This window comes from Apodemus sylvaticus, chromosome 19 (assembly GCF_947179515.1).
Source record: "Apodemus sylvaticus chromosome 19, mApoSyl1.1, whole genome shotgun sequence".
Classification (NCBI taxonomy): Eukaryota; Metazoa; Chordata; class Mammalia; order Rodentia; family Muridae; genus Apodemus; species Apodemus sylvaticus.
The window spans coordinates 26,542,859-26,566,013 of NC_067490.1; the positions used below are offsets into that span (position 1 = coordinate 26,542,859).

The 23,155-nt window shown below is 50.8% G+C and overlaps 1 protein-coding gene across 1 annotated transcript in view; it reads left to right on the top strand.

Annotated features, from left to right (window-relative positions):
• Adamts14 (ADAM metallopeptidase with thrombospondin type 1 motif 14) overlaps positions 1-23,155 on the top strand; it is an 81,810-nt gene that overhangs the window by 21,719 nt on the left and 36,936 nt on the right. Inside the window, exons 3-4 of the mRNA XM_052164100.1 lie at positions 3,111-3,267; positions 6,319-6,509. Coding sequence (XP_052020060.1) covers positions 3,111-3,267; positions 6,319-6,509 — 348 coding nt within the window. The remainder of the gene's footprint in view (positions 1-3,110; positions 3,268-6,318; positions 6,510-23,155) is intronic.

Here is a 23,155-nt window from a genome sequence, read left to right on the forward strand (position 1 = left end):
CCCACCAGTCCTGTCAAGACTGCCCAGTGGCCATAGCGTTGAGACAGGTCCTGTGCTTGAGGTCATCAGCTGTCCCTTCAAGCCTACACATGTCTTGTGCCCTGAGGTTCTGTATCTCTACAGCAGTAGCGGCCCTTGAGTTTGGCCATTAGTTCTAGTCCTTTCTCAGTTTCTGCCTGTGATCTTCAGGCCTCTCTGGTCTCTGGTAGAGCCCATGACTTTGGCCAACGGTTCCTTCCTCCTGCCATACCCTTGCTATCTTGGATGCTCTCTCTGACTAACCTAATGCTTTCTCCCTTCCTTTTATGCATGCACGGTCTCCCTCCTTCATTGAGCTGTGGGGTCTAGCCTAGGCTGCCTGTCTCAGAGTGCCTGTGTAACAGCTAGGGGTCACCACAGCTCTCCCTCAGACTGCATACAGACCTGTGAGGGAGGTCTGCTGTCTGGTGGCAGTGTGGAGACGTGCTGTCAGCACGGGAGAGAATGAACTTGATGCTGGACTGTTTTTGAGCCCCTTGCTTCTGGTCCTGTTCTTGCCAAGATTTCCATGGGGCCAACTCACGCCTCTGTGGGCAGGGGTGTTGGGTTGTGTTTTTAACTCTCGTAACTAGGTGTCTGATGTACACCCATCCCTCAGGGCCACACCTGCCCTAGTGCTGGGCAGGGTAGGACATTCCTCATCCTTGGCTTCTCCCCAGAGTCAGAGACTGAGCCCTATTTACCTGTTTGCCAGAGCAAGAGGCAGGTGCTGAGTCTTTTGAAGGAATACTGATGTTGGCATTGTGTGTGTGTCTGGTATATGTATATGATTTGGTGTGTGCTGGTCTCTGTATGTATGTGTGTGTATATGGTGTGTGTTTGTGCACAGGTATGTGTTTGTATGTATGTAGTATATGTGTTATGTGTTGTAATGTGTATGTGCTGGTCTGTGTGTATATGTGTGTGTATGGTGTGTATATGCATAGGGTGGGTATGTGCTGGTCACTGTGTGTATGTATGTGTACGTGGTGTGTGCATGTGTGGTATGTGTGGTGTGTGTATGGTGTGAGGGTGGTGTGTGTGCATGTGTATGTGGTGTGTATGTGATATGTGTGGTATGTGTGCTGTGTGTGTGTATGCTGGTCTATATGTGGTGTGTATGCGTGCGTGCTGTGTGTGCATACAAGCATTCATGTGCCACAGTGTGCACATTGTCAGAGAACATGCTTGGGTTCTGGTCCTCTTCTTCTGTCCTGATTGAAACAGGATCTCTTATTCATGAAGCTTATGCGAGAATGGCTGGGGTTTTCCTGCCTCAGCATCCCCCCCCCACACACACACGCATAGATACACACATACACACACAGAGACACACACATACACATAGATACATACAGACACACACACATAGATACACACACAGACACACACATACACACACACATACACACATACACACACAGAGACACACACATACACATATACACACACATAGTTACACATAGACACACACACAGACACACATATACACACATATAGATACACACAGACACACATATACACACATATAGATACACACAGACACACACATACACACATGCACACAGACACACACACATACACACACAGAGGCACATACACACATGTAGACACACACACAGACACACACATGCACACACATGCACACACACACACACACACACACACGCACACTGCCAGGTATGCTGAGACCATGAGGGTAGCCTGTGCTACTTGTCTGGCTTTTGTGATCTGAATGCAGGTTGTCCGGCTTACGTAGCAGATGCTCCATACTGTCTTCCCAGTCCCTTACATTTTAACAAATACACCGGGGTTTCTCAGGCCAGGAGCCCAGGGAGGCTGCACACTGTCACAGAGCCACCATTTCCTCCAGAGCACTTCTCGGCCTCACGAATAGGTCTGTGCTGAGGTGTGAAGGTGGCTATCCTTCCTGGCCCTGACCATCTCGGGTTTCTGTTTCACGGCAGACAAGAAGGCCTGATGCTGCAGGGAACAGACTTTCCTGAAACACAACCTCCAAAGCCGAGCTGGGGAGGTGGGGGAACCAAACGGGGTGCGGTGGCTGCTTTAAGGAGGGGGATTCTGGTTCAAATGGAGGAGACGCGTCGGCTTATAAAAATGCACACAGTTTTAAGTTCACAGCTGGGCTTCCGATGTCTGGGATGCCGAAGGCTTTCGATAGACACCTGTTAGAATAAGGGAGTGAACTCAACAAATATGTTATCCGCTATTTTGGGGGACACCACAGTAAGTGGGCTAGCCTACTTTATAGAGATGATGTGGTATGTGTGCACATATGTGTGCCCCCCTGCACACACACGCATGCACACATGTGTATGCATGTGCATGTGTGTTTGTGTGTTCGTACATGTGTGTGTGCCTATATTCGTATGCAAGCATACGTATATTAACATTATACATCTCCTATGTTTTATTGGCCTCTTTGATTATAGTCTCAGTTGATGGCTAATAACATTTGCTGGGTTTGGCCAAGGTTAGATTTTTGTGTTTTGGTTTCCAAGGGCAGCTCTTGGTTTTTTGGGTTTTTTTAAAGGACTGTTTTGATGTGGGCTGTGTGGGAGATTGAAAGTAGAGCCTGCTCCCTTGGCGCACTATCTTGGCTGGGTTCCCGAGGGGCTGCCCGTTAGCCCCCTGCTGCACCATACACGCTTCAGGTCTGAAACAATAGCCCTTTGTACTGGAGCGGGGTCCACACCTCTGCAAAGGCTGATTTCCCTTTCGTTGTGGGCCTTCCCCTCTTGCCCGTATCACCAGAGTGTGATACGTGGCTGTGTGCTCCCCGCTCACCTTGCAAAATAGTAGAACTAAGTCTTTGTTCACATGACGCCTCAGAGGACTAGCGAAAGCAATGTGGGTCTGCTGTGCGTAAAATGGGGGCCCTCCCCGCTCCCTGCTCCCACGCCCAGCGTTCCTAACCCCTGTACTTTTCTATCATAGGACTTCCGGGGTCCCGGGCTTTCCGAAGGCCCTGGAGGAAGAGCCTACTACTTGTTTGTTTTGTGCCCCGTGTTCTCACCTCTCCTCTCTCTCCCTTGCTCCCGCTCTCCCTGCCCCCCCCACCCCGCCCCCAGGCTGGCCTCATCCGCACAGACAGCTCAGACTATTTCATCGAGCCCCTGGAGCGAGGGCAGCAGGAGAAGGAGGCTGGCGGGAGGAACCATGTGGTGTACCGCCGGGAAGCCATGCAGAGGGAGTGGACAGAGCCCCACGGGGACCTTCACAATGAAGGTAGGCTTTGGCAGGAATGACCTTAGTCCCCGACTATGGCATGACTCCCGATCTACCTGTCCTCAGTCTTCTCATTTGTAAAATGGGCCCGGCCCGTATGGAGCGGTGGCCGGGCCAGGAGAGAAACCCCAGTGGATTGAAGGGGCTGCTAGAACCGGCTAACCCAGGGCTAGCGAAAGTCGCTTGGGTCTTCAACATGGGTCCTTGGGATTCCAGCATCTCTGAGGATGCTCGGTGATGCTTCTGAAGGCTGTGGCTAACTAAGCCAAAGCAGGAGGTTGAGTGGCCATTGTTTTCTTTTCCCCCTAAAAAAAAAATCACATCCCGTTATGTGTGAGCAGCAGGAAGAAGGCTCTTTAGGACATTACTAGTCAGTGCCTGGTGGCAGAGTAGCAGGGACTGCTTTGTGTCCAGGGCACCGTTTTGCTCACTGACGCCAGACAAGCGCTTTAATGCCCCACCTCATTTTCCTAACGAAGAAACCATGGATGCTAAACTACTAAGGCTGTTGTAGGTAGTGGCGAATGCCTACCCAGCCTGCGCGAACTGAGGCCAACAGCGGGCCCTTGATGAATGCTGGGTCTCGGCCTTAGTCACTGGAGTAGCATGCTAACGTGGGAACCCCTTAAAATTGGGCGCAACCCCGCTCCCTGGAGAACACAGTTAGGCACCACCGTAGAGAGAAAAATATAGTGTATGTGACTGACGGTGCCAGTCTCAATCCTGTGGCCAGCTTTGCAGTGAGCCTTAGCTTTGTGGTGGAGTTCTTTTGCCTGGAATCAATGGATGGAATCTGGTCTTGCATGGCCACACCCTCATGCCGGGGGTCCTGTGGGGTGGGGCCTCGTGAGAAGGAATGCGGGAGACCGTTTGTTCTATATGCAATGACTTCTCTGAAGATCCAGCTGCTCTCTGTGTGTCACTGGTAAGAACTTGGGGTAGGTGGGAGGGGGAGCCCTCAGGTGGGAATGAGAGGCTGGATGGAGGCTCTGCAGTGCGTGCCTTAGGCTGAGGGGAGGCCAGTGCCTCCTCTCCAAGGAGAACATCAAGTCTTAGGTGCTCCCCCCCCCTTTTTAAAGGTCAGTTCTGAATCAAATGGCCATAAAAATCTATCTTTGAAGAGAGGCTTGGGGGAGCCTAGCTCCTCCCTGTTAACCTGACCCTGACCTCCTCAACAGCCACACAGATGGCAACCCCAGTGCCAAATTTTCAGAGTTGCGATATCAGCTCAGGGAACGTTGTCCAGTCTTCTGTACCTCAAACCACTTGGAGTGCGTCCGTGTTAGTGTCTTCTTTGAATGTGCTTTACCTTACGTACTGAGACAGGCTGTTTCACTCGATTCTGGAGCTCAAGGATTTGGGTATCGAGCCAGCTAGCTTGCTCTGAGGAGTCCCGTCTCTGCCTCTCACATATTAGGGTTCCAGAGAGGCAACCCCACCTCCTCTGCACTTATCTAGGGCCAGGGATCCAACTTTGGATCACATGCTTGTATCAAAGCCCTTTTCCCCCTAAGCCATCTCCTCAGTCCCCAAAGTTACCACTTCGAAGTACATAACTGTGTGGCTTTATGTTGTCTTCACCACGTGTGCAACCAAGACCCCTGTTTAATTCCAAAACCACCCTGCCGCCCTCTTTAAAATCTTGAGTTCTCCCAAAAATGAGGGTGGATTCGTGGGAACTCAGGCATACAGTTCAAGACCGGTGTGATGTCATCCCTTTAGCGGTCAAGGCTTCACACCTCGGAGGTCTTAGTACACCCCTCATTTCTGGGACACAACCGTCATCTGCACTCTTCTGTGCCCGCACCTTTGGGGCCCGGTGTGACGGCGCTGGTCTGGACATGTGTGTGCAATCTTCTGAGAGTGCAGCTGGCTTTGGGCGTGGTCTGGGAATGGAATCCGTGGGTCACCCTAGGTTTCAGGGATTGGAGATTGCTGGTGGTTTCGAGGAGCTGTATGTTTTTCCATTCACTTGGAAGCTTCCTGGGTGGGCTCCCCAATACCGCTCAGCTCTGGCTCATTGGGCCTGGAGGGTCACATTGAAGAGACTATAACTGAGGTACCCATGATATCCCCATTAACACAGACTCCTCTTTTCTCATTTACTGAGGTGGAAGATTTGTCTGGTTCCACCCTGGGTGAGGTAATAGGGATGGGGAGACTCCAGTTTATATAGTTTGGGCTCTTGCCGCTAACTTGTTGTGTGACCTAGGGTGAGTTAGGGAACCTTTCTGAGCCTCCCTACAGTAGGCATGGGTGAAGGGCTCCAGGGGCTGTTGAGGATCTGAGCCCTGCTCATAGGCTGGGGTGACTTACTCCCTTCTTAAGGAGAGAGTCCTTGCACACACACACACACCACACACACACACACACACACACACGATACCTCCCTCCTTCCTACCAATGGCCCATCCCAATGACTGGAATCACCATTGGGTTTAGATACTGGGCTTCCGGGAATGTTCACTATTTTGGATGTTGGAGCATTTCCAAGTTGGAATTTTTGGGTCAGGGATGCTCAGCTGTCACGGTGTATGTAAGTTCCAAGATTTGAAAAATGCCTGTCTGAGGTGTTTTGGATAAGGAGGCCTCATACTGTGTGTCAGCTCCTGTGTCAGCTCCATCCAGTTCTGTCACCTGAACTAAACTGTAGACTCACGGCAGCTCCCTCCCCATCATCATCCAACTGCCATTTGTCCGTGTACGCATCTGCTAGCTGCTAGGAGTATATTTGTGGAGTGCCTATACCCCGGCTCTGGGTCTGCTCTAGTAGGTTTTCAGATGAGTGCTTGAGGAACAGTCTGGGGGGCTGGGGATATGTGTTTGCCCTGCAGTCAGGAAACCCTGGGTTCACTCAGCTGCATCTCATGAAATGGCTTGGTAGCCCATGCTTGCAATCCCAAAGCTCAGGAATTGGAGGCACGCAGATCACAAGTTCAATGCTGTCTTCAGTTACACAAGTTCAAGACCAGGCTGGACCACTGAAGAGAAAGAGATAAAGAGTCATTCAGCACGTGGCTCAGTCTCCCACTTTTTCTATTCCATTTCTAGCCTTCGGCCTTGGTGACCTTCCCAACGTGCTGGATCTGGTGGGGGACCGGCTGGGTGACACAGAGCGGAAGCGGCGACACGCCAAGCCCGGCAGCTACAGCATCGAGGTGCTGCTGGCGGTGGACGACTCGGTGGTTCGCTTCCACGGCAGGGAGCACACGCAGAACTACGTGCTCACGCTCATGAACATCGTGAGTGTCCCCGGTGCCTCAGGTGGGGTGGGTGGGCTGCTGCCAGTGCTAATGTCCCGGGCCTGGAGCTCCTCAGATGGTGTGGGGGAATGACAGATGGTAACTAACCCAGGGAAGCATGGCTGTGGACACGCCTCCCGCCCTGGAGTACTGACCGCTCCACCCACAGTCTATAAACTGCAGGTCCAGCTAGGACCACGCCGCTGGGTGTAGTGGCGTCTGTGAGGGGACCAGCTGGAACTCGAAGGTCTCTTGTAGGGTGGATTCTTAAGTGCTACAGTGTCAGTCAAAGCCTGGCCTCTAATGGCAGCCTTTTGAGAGGTGGTAGTCCACAACTGGTGACCAGGCATATATGTCAGAGGACTTCTTCTCTCCTGTCTTATGCCTTGTGTCTGAGACAGATTAGCAAGAGGAAGGACTTTACCAGATCCTCTGGTATGAGGTAGGGCCGTCACTTGGAGTGACTTCCTCAAGGGAATGGCCAAAGCTGGAAATTTTGGATTGGTCAAACAGGTTCTTGTGTATGTGTATGTGTATATGTATATTTGTATACATGTGTGTGTGTGTGTATGTGTATCTGTTTCTGTATCTGTATATATATATGTGTGTATATGTATGCGTGTGTATGTGTATGTGCATATATGTATACACACACACATGTGTGTGTGTGCTCGTGCGCACGCGCGCGTGTGTGTATGTGTGTGTGTGTGTGTGTGCATGTGTGTGAGTGTGTGTGTGTGTTACAGAGTGCTAGTGAGGTAGTCAGAGGACAATCTGTGGGAAGTTGGTTTCAGGGATTGAATTTAGATTCTCATGCTTGGCACGAGTGCCTTCACCTGCTAAGCTATCTGTCAGACACTCCAGTGGGTTCTTCTTTTTTTTTTTTAATTGAGTATTTTAAAAAATCATTTATTTATTGATGAGTGGTAGTGGCACACATCTATAATCCTAGTACTTGGGAGGCAGAGGCAGACTGATCTCTGAGTTTGAGGCCAGCCTGCTCTACAGAGTGAGTTCCAGTGAGTTCCAGGATAGACAGGGCTACACAGCGAAGTCATGTTTCAAAAAAAACCCATAAAAGATTATTTATTTTATGTGCAATGGTGTTTTTGCCTGCAGGCATGTCTGTTTCAGGGTATCAGAACCCCTAGAACTGGAGTTAGGGACATTGTAAGCGGCCATGTGGGTGCTGGGAATTGAACCCGGGTCCATCTGGAAGAGCAGCCAGTGTCCTTAGCTGCTGAGCCTTATCTCCAGCCTCTCAAATGGATCCTTAAAGGCGGGAGAGCACGGAGATGAGGAAGTTGGTGGTTGTTGCTCAAGTCAGGCTCCTAAGATCTGTCTTTATGGTGTGACGCTCTCCAGGGGGATTTCCTCTGGTACCGTTTCCTAGAAATTGCTGCTGTTTCAATAAAGGACATTCCAGAGGTTTCTCACTGTATCTGTTCAACTGGAGATATTTTCATCTTAACGTATTCTAACTACTCTGGGGTTAGAGGTGAGTGCCTGTCATCCGGGAGCTGCCTCTAGGATGTGCAGCATGAGGCCGTTGCTTATGGTGGGACCCGTGTGTGTGTGTGTGTGTGTGTGTGTGTGTGTGTGTTCTGGGATGGGGGGGGTCTCGAGTGGCCAGGGGATAAAGGGGACCCTCAGGGCTGTGGCAGAAGGGGAAACTGGAAGGTTCGGTGCTGAAGCAACGCGACTAGGGAGATAAAGGGAGGCTGAGAAGGCGGACAGAAATGTGGTCACCACCCAGATTTGGGACTTCCCTTGGAAACAGGAAGAGACCATGCAGTTTTGTTGTTGTTGTTCTTCTTCTTGTTGTTGGTTTAAATTTATTTATTTTCTTTTACATGTCTGGGCAGTTTGTCTGCATGTATGTCTGTGTGACCCGCATGTGTGCCTGGGGCCCTGGTAGTTCAGAAGAGGGTCTTGGGTCCCCTGGAAATGGAGTTATGAATGGTTCTGAGCCACCTGCGTGGGTGCTGGGAACCGAAGTTGGGTCCTCTGGAGCCCGGCACCGCCTCTCCAGCCCCTGCTGTTTGGAGATCAGATCTCGCCAAATGGCTCAAGCTGCCACGTCTTTCCTTTATTTCCCCTTCTCTTGTCCCAGGGAACTGACCTAGAGCTTTGCATAGACCTCTGGCCCCCAGCTCCTTCTCTTATCTCTTTATTTTGGCCCAGGATCTTGTTAACTTGCCCAGGCTGGCCTTGAGCTCACCCGAGAGTGCTGAGTACGCGAGCCATCAGCTCATCCGATGGTGAGGAGGAAGGAGGTCTTTGGATGAGTCATAAGGAGGGTGTTCCCTTTCAAGGCCAGAGTTCTTCTGAAACTCGCTCAGAGAGGTGTGATGCTTTTAGAAGGACCTGGCAAACCCCTCATACTGGGAACTGAGAGAGAACGCAGTCCGCCTGGCGAGGAAGGAATAGGAAGCTCTTTCTCAGACCTGGTGGTTAGGCATGTGGAGACCTGTGGCCTGCTGCCCTTCGTTCCCAGGCCCTTCTCCACATCCCCATATTTAATGTTAGGCAAAGGAGGCCTAACCCAGGCTAAAGTGGCCCACCCTGGCACTCTTGGCGTCCTCAATTACGATGTGATCTTTGACCCTTGACCTATGGCTTATACCCTTGGCCAGGAATCATTATGAGCTCCCCCTAACAACAATGCTCTGAGATTCATCTTTGGAGACTGCTCTGTGGATAGCCTGGACTTATTCTTTCTTCCCTCCTTCCCTCTCATTCCTTTCCCTCCCCCTCCTCTTCTCTTTTTGCTTGTTTATTTTTGAGGTGGTGTCTTCCTGTGTGTTCTAGACTGACCTTGAACTTAGTAGGTGGCCCAAGCTGGCCTTGAACTCTTGATCCTCCCACCAACCCCATCCCAAGTGCTGGGATCACAGGAATGGGCCCCTCTGTGCAGCTTTCGTGCAGTAGCGTCGGCTGGGCTGCTTGCTCGGCTGGCTTGCCCTATGGAGAGGAGACACGCACGGGGTCTTGGATGGTACAGCTCTGGCCGTGCTTCCCAGGGAGCCCTGGGTCTGTAGTAGGGTGCCTCAGAGCACCCACACAGGCTTAAGGGATTGTTACCCCACACACCTGCCAAGCAGGTTTATAGAGCTCTGACTTCCCTTAACAAAGGATGGTTAGCTAGACTTCCTGCCCCTGGAGGAAGGCAGATGGGCAACAGACAGCCCCACCCTCCCATGGGACCCAGAGCACTTCCTCTTCACTGTGTGGGGCTTTTATTTGGCTGGGATGCTGGAAGCACAGACAGCCCTGGGGGGAGATGTCACGGACCCAGGGACACAGGTGTCACTTTACTTTTGCCTTGAAGCTCTGCCTACCTGGGGCTTTGTCTCCGCCAGGCTGGCCTGGTGCCATCACGGGGATCTCCGGTTGCCAGGCTCTTATGGTGTTAGTGTGTGGGGGCTGGGTGGGGCGAAGAGTCAGGGCAGATTCAGAATGAGGCAGCTACCATCAGCCAAGGAGATTCTGGCCCCAGAGTGGCCAAGGCTGCAGAGAGCGGCAGACCTTTCATGCCAAGCCTAGCCAGCTTGTCAGGTTAATTGTGCATTCACTTGGATTGTGCTAGAAAGACCTAGAACTACTGAGGATAGGTGGGGGAGAAGGCCATGGCAGGGGGGAGGGCATTCCTTCTCATTCTTCTCTCACCTGATGGTAGACTGTGGGTGCTTTTTCCTTTTCTGTGCCTTAGTTTACGCTTTTCCCCCAGTCCATTTCCTTAGTGTTTCTTCAAATGTCAGTACCAGGGGACCTTTGAGCCCCTGAGACAGGAGTAGTTATTGTCAGGATTTAGCATGCACTTGCTGGGGAGCCCGTCAACAGAGGTAGCCTCTCATTCTCAAAGCTTCAGTCTGCCTGCGCGCACATGCTCACACACACACACATACACACATACACACACACATACACACATACACACACATACACACACACATACACACACACATACACACATACACACACACATACACACATACACACACACACATACACACACATACACACATACACATACACACACACATTCACACACATACACACACATACACACATACACCCACACATACACACACAATACACATATACATACACACATACACACATACACACACATACACACACATACACACATACATACACACACACATACACACATACACACACATACACACACACACACACACATACACACACACATACACACACAATACACACATACACACACACATACACACACACACAAGCCTCATTCCCCTGAGATAACCAGAGACTCACTGAGGATAATGCTGAAGGAGCTCAGAGGAGGCTGAGACCGGAGAGGCAGGATCACCTGCCTCAGCCAGGCAGCAGTCTGAGCATTCGTAGCTGGCTTCTCTCTCTCCCATAGCCGTAGCCTTGTGAGGCTGCGTCTGTTACTTCCGGGGCTTGGAAGAGCTAAGCAACCTGCTTGGAATCTATATAGCGACTAAAGCGGCAGAGCCAGGCTTTAAACTGAGATCTGTCCGATTCCAAGGTTTATGTTCCTACCACAGCTGCCGTTGCAGAACTCGACAGGCAGCTGTGGGGAGGGGAGGGGAGAAGGGAGACGGGTGCCCTCGCCTAATAATGTGCAGCCACATACACACAGGCACGCACGTGTGTAGTGTGCATGCGAACACACATGTGTGTCCTCGTGCATACCTGTGCATACACACCTAGCATTACCTTAAAATGGGTTTACTTTTAACTATTAACAAATCCAACCAACCAAACCAACAAACAAAAATACAGTGGGGTTGGGAAGAGAGAGACAAAGGAAGGGAAAGGAGACAAAAAGAAGGAGCAGGTAAAGGTTCAACAGAGGCCCCAACAAAGGGAAACCGAGGGCGGAGAGGGGGAGGGGCATATACATGGAGGCAGGGGGTGATAGGAGGGGTTGGGGGGTCTTTGGGGAGGGGGGAAATTGGGAAAGGTTTTACCATTGGCAATGTAAATGGAGACGATATTCAATTAAAAAAAAAAGAAGAAGGAGCAGGCAGCCTTAGGCTGTATTTCTACAGCCTCTGAAGGAGATAGGATGCTGCCAGCATCTCATGGGCAGAGAGAGACCAGGAGGCCCCAGTGTATCCTACTGTGCAGGAGGCAGCTCCCCAATCAGCGTCACACTGTCCATGGCGGCCCGTGAAGCCCCTGGTCTGAGGTATGTGCCCCCTGTCGCCACACACAGGTGTGGATATTTTCTAACCCTTCCTACCGGAGAGGAAGCCACAGTCACCTCACTAGGAGGCACAGCACATGCTCCCCTCCCCAGTACAAAACCCGGGTTAGCAACAGGTGACGAGGGCACTACTGTCCCCAGAGCACGTTCCCACATGACATTCCACTTGAGCCTCGGAGGGGACTCCCGACATTCTATTTCTGGGGTGGGGTGGTGAGCATCCCAAAGTAGAAGGCCATTTTAAACAAACAGATGTCACTGGCTAAGCCCAGGCTCCAAGCGCGGGACATTTGTCCCCTTTTGTCCTCCACACCACCGCAGAAGTAGGCTCCAAAGGCTGAGTTCAGGAGGCAGGAAACACTGAGATTCGCCAGGTCCCCTCGTGCCCCTGTTTATAGGCAGGCGGGCCTGCCTGGGACATCAAGGCTGCTGTGTTTCAGAAATAGGTTGTGGGGCTTAAATGCTGAGCATTGTGGGCCAATGAAAAGGAGTCTGTTGGGCTGGGTGGGTCTGTCCCTGTGCCCTCGGAACCACCCTGCACAAACAACCTGGATGTGAGGTGGGCCAAAGAGTGTGATCCCAGGGGAGCTGTGCAGGCCAGCCCTTGGGCTCTCTCGGGGGAGCCTTGGAGACACCACATCCCTCAGTGTGTGCCGATTGGCAGAGAGAGGGCACTACTCACTGGGAGCCCAGGCCAGCCCTGTGAACTATAAAGTCATGGTCATGAGCTTGGGCCAGGAGACAAGTGAGGAGAGTTAGCATTCTCTCTTTACCCCCTCGCTGGTGACTAGAGGCAAGTAGGGCTTTCTTATCTGACACATAAGGAAGTGTGGGACCTTGGCCAGATGTGCTCTAACTTCGGGGACAGGATTTTTGGGTCTAGGCCTGGCTAATGTGTGGGTCAGGCTGAACACCAGGGAAACAGCCTGATGGTGGTCAGTCTAGCTTGGGCTAGCTAATGAAACCCTACCCCTTCCATCCACATACAAATGAAAGTAAAGAAATATACACACACACAGACACACACACACACAGAGAGACACACACACATGTGTGTGTATTTCTTAGATATGTATATAAAATTTCTTAGATATATATATATACATATATAAAATCTAAATTGATGAGCACTTTTTAAAATCCCTGTAGTTCTCCACAAAATCATTAAAGCCAACAAAAGCCAGAAAAGGCTGAAAAACTGTGGCAGACATGCGACCTGATTCATTATTGCATCGTGGATGAGATTTCTCTAGCCAAATAGGATGTTAGGGAGAAGCGATATGCAGACTTGGGTTAATAATTGCCTGCCAGTGTTGGTTGGCTCATCCTAAAAACTTTAACCATACTGTGCAAGAAGCCAGTAGTCGGGAAAGGTGGTTATGGGGGTGCATGGTGTGTCCCTACTGCCCTGGCAACGTCTCTGCAAACCATACAAGTCATGTATCTCTGGAATTTCTGAGACCAGAAGGTTTGAGGTTTGGAATGTTTGCATATCAGCAGCTGCAATCTTGGGGAGAGGATTCAAGTCTAAACCTGAAGTTCACATATACCTCATGCTCACCTTACATATACAGCCAGAAGGTGATTTTTTTTACACGATATTTTTAGTGCACCTGAATTTTTTGACAGTCACCCATCACAAACCCAGGTGTGGAATTCTCCACTTATAATGTCACACTGACGGGCATTCGAGAAAAAAAATTTCTGGAAATTAGAATTTTTAATTTTAATTAGATTTTAGATTTAGGATGTTCAACCTGTAATTCAAAAGAAAGCAGAACTAAGGACACCTACACGACTCTTGGGGATGACAGACCTGGACTGCTCTTGGCTCCGGGCACGGGCGCTCCTTTTGCAATGCACAGCCGTCGGGGGGCAGTGATACCTGGTCACAGCGCTAGCAGTGTGACACTTGAGTGCTCAACCCTAGACAGGACATCCTTATCAACCCCACTACCAAGGCACAGGGAACAGAGGAGGAGCGGGGTGAACCGCTCCCACCTGGACATGAGCCACTGCGAGTATGGTCACATGCGTAAGATTCATACAAGAACAAGCCAGTCAAAATCCCTACACAGACGGAGCAACCAGTGGACTTTGCCCCCCCCCCCCCCACACACACACACTCTGTATTGAGGAATCCTGACAAGGAATAGTCACAGGGAGTGGAGAATCACTCTTTATTGAAGATACATCCACTGGCACATGCTGCATCGGATGGCTCTGCATCCATGCACGTATGTATAGCACTAAATAGACTGAGTGAGTTAGAGAGAGAGGAGAGAGAGAGAGAGAGAGAGAGAGAGAGAGAGAGAGAGAGAGAGAGATGAAGTTGGGTGGGAGGGGATGTGCTCTGAGAGCATGAGGAGACATGGGGAGAAAACATGGTCATATTTCATTGTATAAATGTTTGAAATTCTTAAAAAGCAAGCAAGGAGGGTGGCAGGCAGGCAGGGCTGCCTCTTCTGTCTGGGATGCTTGCTAGGATTGAGGCAGGAGGGAGCTGATGCGAGGAGAATCCGGGTGGGCTGGGCCAGCTCTTAGTGGCCCTCGGTGCCTTTGCGAATGCCTCTGTGTGAACACAGGCAGTCTTAGGTCTTGCTTTTTCGCACCAAGCCTACTCTCATGGCCTGACACCTGCCCAAGCCCTCTGACAGAGGTGGCCGTCTATCCTGTGGCTCCTCTCAGCACTGTCCCTCGGGGACAGAGGGAGTGCCTAATGCTGATCACCGTGCTCCATGCAGCCGTCGGCCCCAGCTCTGCCACAGAGAGGCGTTGGTGTGGAACAGGGAGGAAGGCTACCCACAGCCCTCTCACTGTCTCCCGAGGACCTGGTTTACCTCTCTCGCCGCAAACAAGCTGGGGCTCTCCAGCCTCAGACTCAGAGTCTGAAAAAGTGGAGTTCTCCTAGCATAGGACTGAGGGCGCCTGACACCCGCAGGGTGCTAGTGAAGGTGTCTTTGCTACTGCTTGGCTGGCTGTGTTGCTGACCATTGGACTGGGAAACCCAGCCCCACCCCATTTTGCAACCTGAGAAGTCTTCTGTGACCGAAGTGTGTTTCGGGGAGCAAGGGTGTGTGGGAGAAGGTTCCAGAAAGCTCAGAGGCGTGGGGTCCGATGGCTCCGTGTTCCCTTCCCCTGGCGTCTTCTCTTTTCCTTCCTCTCACAGAAGATGCCTTCTCTCCTTGTCTGTTCCTCTAAAGGCTGCCATGTTCGGGGCTCAGGAGCAGGGCGCTCTGTGACTTCCCATCTTCCCCAGCCCTCCACGGCTCCCCACATTGCCGCTCACACCAGTGGGACTGTCAATCATTGGGCAGCAGGGTCTCTACATGAGCCTTCCCTCCTTCTGAAACGAAGCCTGAGGAGATACAACTCTGTGTGTGTGTGTGTGTGTGTGTGTGCGCAGCGCGCGCTGGCGCCACTGGGACAGAATGGCCACCTGTAGCCCTGGGCCAGGAGGAGGACTTCAGCTTCTGTCTGTTTCCTGCGGGTGCCGCCCTATGCTAGCTCAGACCCTGGGTGCAGGGAAAGGGCTGACCTTGTACTCTGAGCTTCCTTCCTTCCTTCCTTCCTTCCTTCCTTCCTTCCTTCCTTCCTTCCTTCCTTCCTTCCTTCCTTCCTTCCTTCCTTCCTTCCTTCCTTCCTTCCTTCCTTCCTTCTTCCTTCCTTTCTTTCTTTCTTTCTTTCTTTCTTTCTTTCTTTCTTTCTTTCTTTCTTTCTTTCTTTCTTTCTTCTTTCTTTCTTTCTTTCTTTCTTTCTTTCTTTTTGTACTGGGCTATTGGAATCCCACTCACTGTCACCCAGAAACTGGACAGCCCTGAGTATAAACTGGGGCCATAGAGTTATGGAGATCTCAGTTTAAATCCTGGCTTCCCACTTCCCAGCTTGGGGTGGGGGTGGGGCGCAGGATCTGGGATGTGACTTAGGCTCTCGGAAGCTTGGATGCCCCCTCCTTCTCTCTCTCTCTCTCTCCTCTCTCTCTCTCTCTCTCTCTCTCTCTCCCTCTCCCTCCTTTCCTCCTCCCCCTCTCTCTCTTTTGTCCTTCCACAAGATCTTATGATGTGGCTAAGGATGACCTTGAACTCTTGACCTTCCTAAGAGCTGGGATTACGTCGTACACTAGCAAGCCCTGTTTCCTCGAGCCACACACACACACACACACACACACACACACACACTTGCTGCAAGCACTCTATCACCTTCATCCCCAGCCATCAGGCAGCTTGTATTGGTCATGGGGGATGGGGAAATGGTTCAGCGGGGAGGAACTGGCTGTGCAAGTGTCTTAGTTAGGGTTTCTTTTGCTGTGGTAAATCACTGACCAAAAGCGAGCTGCAGAGGAAAGAAAGGGTTTATTCCGGTGTATACTTCTGCATCACAGACCATCAGAGGAGGAGGAGGCAGGAACTGGAGGCGCAGTTCCTACACTGTTAATGGCTTGCTCCCCATTGCTTGCTCAGCCCCAGGGCCACTTGCCTAGGGGTGGTGCCATCCACAGAGGGCGGGGGCTTTCCCACATCAATCAATAATTAAGTAAAATCCACACACACACCCAGGTTTACCTACAGGCCCATCTGGTGGGGCCTTCTCTCAGTCGAGGTTCTCTCTTCACAAATGACCGTAGCATGTATCAAACTGACATTAAAAAAAAACCTAGGGCATCACAGCAAGCACACAGACCGGAGTTCAAATCCCTGGTACCCACATACAAAGCTGAGCATAGCACGCTGGGAATCGGATGCAGGAGGATCACTGGGACTTCCTGGTTGCTGGCCTCGGCTCAGGTTCAGTGAGAGACCCCTGTCTCAAGGGAATAAAATGGAGAGAGAGAGAGAGAGAGAGAGAGAGAGAGAGAGAGAGAGAGCGAGCGCAGAATACCCACTGTCTTCCTCTGGCATGAGCAATGTACGCTTGCACACGGAGTGCACACAGACTTGCACACACATACCTGTGTACACACACACACACACACACACACACACGAGGAAGAAAAGAACACAAGAAAGAGAATCTTGTTTTCTTGCTTACGAGACAGGGATAGTTCTGTAAGGTGGCTCGGAGCTGATGAACAGAGCCTGGCACACAGCGGGTTATTCTGGGAGCGGCGGGTCACCCCTGCAGACCCAGCGCTCTCCACCTGCCCCTCCCCTCTGCCGCTTTTTGTCCCCCCCCACCCCCCCACCCCCTGCCTTGGCTAGCGCACTGACCTTTGCTTGTTTTTCTGCAAACCCCCGGTGGCCATCTCCGGCCAACAGGTGATGTCAAACCCTAACCTAGGAGACCTGCCAAGGGTGGCCTTGAACTAGGTTCAGAGGTGAGAGGCGAGGAAAGTGATGCAGTGTTCCTCCCTGCCCTGGGGGTGTGCCTTGTGGTCATTCTTTGTCCAACCGTGGGAAGCAATTTCTGGTTGCTTCCTGACAACCTCTCTCTACAGCCAGGGAGCTTGAGAGCGCGGGGCCAAGCCCTGGGTGTGTAGTCAGGGTGGAGCTTGTCAGGGGGCCCCTGTGGATATGTCCGTCCTGTCTTGGGGGGCCTGCCAGGGAGCCACACCCCCTGACTGTGGCACCCTGTGCAGCGGTAGATTCTGCCAATATGGTGTCTCTATCCAGGCTCTTTTCTGGCCTGTGTAGAACACTTAGGCTGTTCCAGCTGAACCACACCTGAGCGCCCAAGTCCAGGGCCAGGACTGGCAAGGGTAGTTGCAGGTGAACATGCCAGGGACCCCGAGGACTAAACCAGGGAACTTGGGAGGACAAGGCCTACCTACCCTGTCTGCCAGTGTTCTAACAGTCAGAACAAGGGTCTTTGGAAGCCTTGATGAAGTAGATCTGGCCTGCTGAGCAAGTGACAGAAATGAGTAGAGTTGTCCCTCGGTGTCCCCAAGACCCCACCCTGGACCCCCACGTTAGAGGCTCTTCTCCTTTGTAACCTAGACCCTCTCCTGATGTCTTCCCTCTCTCCTTCTGTCTCTCCCACCCTGACCTTTGTCCTGGCTATGATTGTCCTCTCAAGTTGACACAAGCTTGAGTTATTTGGGAAGTGGGACACACCCCAGGTGAGAACATGCCCCCCTCAGACTGCCTGTAAACAGCGTATGTAGGGCATTTTCTTGAGCGATGATTGATGGGGGAGGGCCCTGCCTACTGTGGGAGGCTCCATCCCCTAGGCTGGTAGTCCTGGGTGCTATAAGAAAGCATGCTGAGGAAAAGACCCCAGAGGTCCCCCAATAGAGGAATGGATACAGAAAATATGGTACATTTACACATTGACTCTGCTATTAAAAACAATGAATTTCATGAAATTCTTAGGCAACTGGATGGAACTAGAAAAGATCATCCTGACTGAGGTAACCCAATCACAAAAGAACATACATGGTATGCACTCACTGACAAGTGGATATTAGCGGACTCAGAAGCTCTGAATACCCAAGATACAATTCAAAAACCAAATGAAGCTCAAGAAGAAGGAAGACCAACGTGTGGGTGCTTTGGTCCATCTTAGAAGGGGAAACAAAATACCCATGGGAGGAAATACAAAATGTGGAGCAGAGACTGAAGGAACGGCCATCCAGAGACTGCCCCACCTGGGATCCATCCCATAGACAGTTACCAAATCCAGACACTATTGTGGATGCCAACAAGTGCTTGCTGACAGGAGCCTGATATGACTGTCTCCTGAGAGGCTCTGCCAGAGCCTGACAAATACTAGAGGCAGATGCTCACAAGCAACCATTGGACTGAGCACAGGGTCCCCAGTGGAGGAGCTAGAGGAAGGTCCCAAGGAGCTGAAGGGATTTGCAGTCCCATAGGAGGAACTCCAATATGAACCAACCAGTACCCCCAGAGCTCCCAGGGACTCAATCACCAAGCAAAGAGTACACATGGAGGGACTCATGGCTTCAGCCACGTGTGTAGCAATGAGAGGAGAGGCCCTTGGTCCTGTGAAGGCCCGTTGCCCTAGTGTAGGGGAATGCCAGGACAGGGAAGCAGGAGTGGGTGGGTGAGTGAGCAGGGGATGGGATAGGGGGTTTTTGAAGGAGAAATGAGGAAAGAGGATAACATTCAAAATGTAAATAAAGAAAATATCTAATTAAAAAAGTGGGAGAATAAGCTAAAGGCACTGAACTGTTGAAATCTGCCTTGCTCCCATTCATGATTTAATAATATCAATAAATTTCTTTTTCTATCCAAAGGAAAAAAAAAGAATTTCAGGCTAAAAAGAAAAAGCAGGCTGTGGAAATGGTGAGGAGCGAGGCAGTAGGCGATGTTCCTCCACGCCCCCTGCCTCAGCTCCTGCCTTGAGTTCGACCCCCGATTTCCTTTCATGATGACCCGCAACCAGGACATGTCATCTTAAATAAACCCTTTCCTCTCTAGTTGCTTTTGTCATTAGGAAGGGACTGAACCAGGGTCTTCCATGTGCCAGGCGAGCATTCCACCGCTGAACGGTAGAACCCTCAGACATGCAATCGACAGTGCCTCGAGACTGCTTTGATTAAAAGTTTTAAAAGATTTACTTCTATTTCACGCTTATGGGTGTTGTGCCTACACGTCTGTGCACCACACACATGCAGTGTGCCCACGGAAACCAGAAGAGGGAACAGGGCTCCTAGACCTGGAGTTACAGATGGTTGTGAGCCACCATATGGATGTCGGGAATCGAACCCAAGTTCTCTGGATGGGCAGCCAGTGCTCTAACCACTGAGCCATCTCTCCAGCCCTCAGGTTGACTTTGAACAGATGAATACAATGTAAGCACTGTGCACACAGCTGCTATGCTGTATTGGTTAGGCAGTAGCAGTAGAGAGAAAGCATGTGTTTCATATAAAAGTTTTTTCTCAGATTTTCAGTTCCCAGATGGTTACGCGCACAGGTGCAAAGCCTTCTGACACGGGGCTGGCTGCCACGCGTGGGATTCTGACAGGATTTTTGACAACCCAACTTACTAGAAGACACATGGGAAAAGACAGTAACCCGCGAGTCCCTCCAGATGCCCAGAACCCAAGTGCCTCAGTTGTCTCTCTCTTCTCTGTCCTTGGGGCAAGCTGTGGAGTGTGGAGCAGAGATAGTCGAGTGGTATGTGACTCTCCTGTCACTCTTGGGTCGCTTCAGAGTCCACATACAGTCCTGACCCCAGCCCTGTGGAGGAGAAAGGCTGTGTCCTGGGGCTGAGAGGCCTGAAAAGTCAGGTTAAGGGTCACTTCTCACGGGGCTGGAGAGATGGCTCATGGGTGAAGAGCACAGGCTGCTCTTTCAGAGGATCAGGGTTCAATTCCCAGCACCCACATGGCAGCTCACAGTGTGTGACTCCAGTTCCTGGGGATCTGACACCCTCACAGAGACAGACATGCAGGTAAAACGCTAATACATGTGAAATATAAATAAATAAGCAAGTAAGAGTTATTTCTCTATGGGAGCTGGATGGATGGGTCAGTGGTCAGAGTGCTGTCTGGTCTTCCAGAAGACCTGTGTTTGATTCCCAGCAACCCCATGGCAGCTCACAGCTGTCTGCAACCCCAGTCCCAGAAGATACAATGCTCTCTTTTGCCTTCAGCATGCAATGAGTATGCACTTGGTGCAGAGTCATATGTGGGCTCATACACACACATGCAGGCTCATACACACACACATGCAGGCTCATACACACATATGCAGGCTCATACACACACATGCAGGCTCATACACATACATGCAGGCTCATACACACACATGCAGGCTCATACACACATACATGCAGGCTCATGCACACATACATGTAGGCTCATACACACATACATGCAGGCTCATACACACATACATGCAGGCTCATACATACATGCAGGCTCATACATACATGCAGGCTCATACACACATACATGCAGGCTCATGCAAACACACATGCAGGCTCATGCACACATACATGTAGGCTCATGCACACATACATGCAGGCTCATACACACATACGTGTAGGCTCATACACACATACATGCAGGCTCATACATACATACATGCAGGCTCATACACACATATACTTGTAGACTCATACATACACATACATGCAGGCTAATACACATACATATAGGCTCATACATATACATACATGCAGGCTCATACATACACATACAGGCTCATACACAACATACATGTAGGCTCATACACACATATACATGCAGACTCATACATGCATGCAGGCTCATATATATATATATGCAGGCTTATAGTTATACATGTAGGCTCATACACACACATGCATGCTCATACACATGCATGCAGCTTCATGCACATACATGCAGCTTCATGCACATACATGCAGGCTCATATACATACATGCAGGCTCATACATATACATTCAGGCTCGTACACATAAAAGGTCACTTCCTTGCAGGTGGCTGTCTGCTGTCAGTAAAATATTGTGAGGTTTGAATTCTTTGGGGTTGGGTGTGTGGCTAATAGAGGCTGCAGACCCCACAGGATAAGCCTGGGGCTTGTGGCACGTGGGTTAAGGAAAGTGCCTTCGCTCTACAACAAACCGCTTTCTTTCTATGGTGTCTGCTCTGGAGGGTGGGGGGCAGCGGGGCCTGGGCGTCTCTATCATGTCTTGCGGTAGGCGTTGGCAGGGTCTCTGTGTCCACGGCAGACGCCAGGCTTTGATCTCTGTACTCAGTTGGATCTAGTGCTAGACTTTGGTCTCAGCACTCGGTTGGATTCAGACACAGGCGCCAGGAAAGCCGATGGTGGAAGCCCAATGCTGGCTGCTCTGGGGTTTGCACATCCATATACAGGGGCCACTGCCAGCTCTGGGCACTGGGAGGATGGGCCGGGGCGGGGCTCTGCGCAGGAGGCAGCTCTGAGTCCACGGCTCCGAGCCCACAGTCTGGTCCTTTGCTGGCTCATCAGGTCTTCAATTTCCCTCTTGACCCCCTCCCCCCACCCCCGCCCTGGACTCCTAGGTGCAGACTTAAAGGGATGATTCCTTCCTGTTTAGTGAACAGTGGACAACTGCTCCTTCATGACCTGTGGGTTAGTTACATTCTTTATGTGTGTGAGAAAGAATTGTTATACAAACAGCACAGGAGACAGAAATGGTGAGACACGGGTAGGTGTGAAACCATCCCACTCTTAGGGATCCACATGGGGCAAGCGTTGGAGGGACCACTGAGTGTCACGACCTAATGGTGCCTCAGGGTTTGTGTGGTTCATTTGTGGTTCCCAGACATTTGTTACAGGGCAGCCCTCTACGAGCCATTTCTATTTCCATTCAGCAGAAAAAGAAACAGGTTCTAAGGAGCTCTGTGCTGCACCCCCAAGCCTACTGGGTGATCAGGACAAAACAGAGGCAGTTGCAGAGGGCAAGGGTTCGACTCCCAGCACCAGCCTCCGACAACCGTCTGTAACTCCAGTCCCAGGGGAAATCTAACGCTACCTTGTGGCCTCTACTGGAACTGCATGCTCTCAGACCTCACATACTTGCAGGCAAAACCCTCATACGTAAGATTACAAAGTAAGAACAACAGTAACAAACAGAGCTGGGATTTGAACCTGGGACTCCAAGTAGCTGCTTTATTATTGCCTACATTGAGTGGCTGAGGAAAAACATTTCTTCGTAAGACTCTCAGCTGCTGTCTAGGATTGCTACAGCATTGGCAGCATGTGCTATGCAGACACCAGAAATCACAGTTAAAGATGCAGAACCGTTTTCCAGGAAGCCAACAAAGCACAAACAGTATGTTCAGCATGACCCCGGCTTTGTAAACTAGCACACAGGCGTGCACATGTGACAGGAAGTGAGCAGACTGTGGTCATTATTTAGTTGGTTGCTAAGTGATTTAACTTTCTTCTTGTGTATATGTATTTACATTGAAATATTGTGTTTGTTTGTTTTAACCTTTTAAAAAGCCCTATGTGCCTGAGTGGGGTTTGTGTGTGTGTGTGTGTGTGTGTAGATCAGGCAGCAGTCTGGACTGTCAGCTCTTGATTGGCATCCTGTTTGAGAGAGGGTCTTTTTCATCGTTCACCTCTGCAGATACTAGGCTAGCTGGTCTACGAGCTGCGGGGAATCTTCTGTCTCCTTCTCCCCTCTTCCTATATGAACTCTTGGATTACAAAGACATCACACTATCTCATCCTGCTTTTACTTAAATAAAAGTGTTTTACCTAAAACAAGAAAAAATTAAGCAAGGAAAGCAGGAATGTGTGAGTTGTCAGCTCAGGGTGTGAGCATCCTTAGGAGAGGATGAACTCCTAAGGATGAATTCCCAAATTCCTCTCTCTGTCCAGGCTTCCTGACAGGGGAGTGTCTAGGACAGGGTTTCCAGATGCAGTCTGTGGGGGAACTGCCTCAGTCTCCCGGGCCCTGAACCCATGAGACAAAAGAACTGTTCTGAGCTAAGCTCCCCCCACCCCTTGGTAGAGTCTGCAAACATCCAGGGTACCTTGTTCAAATGCAGGTC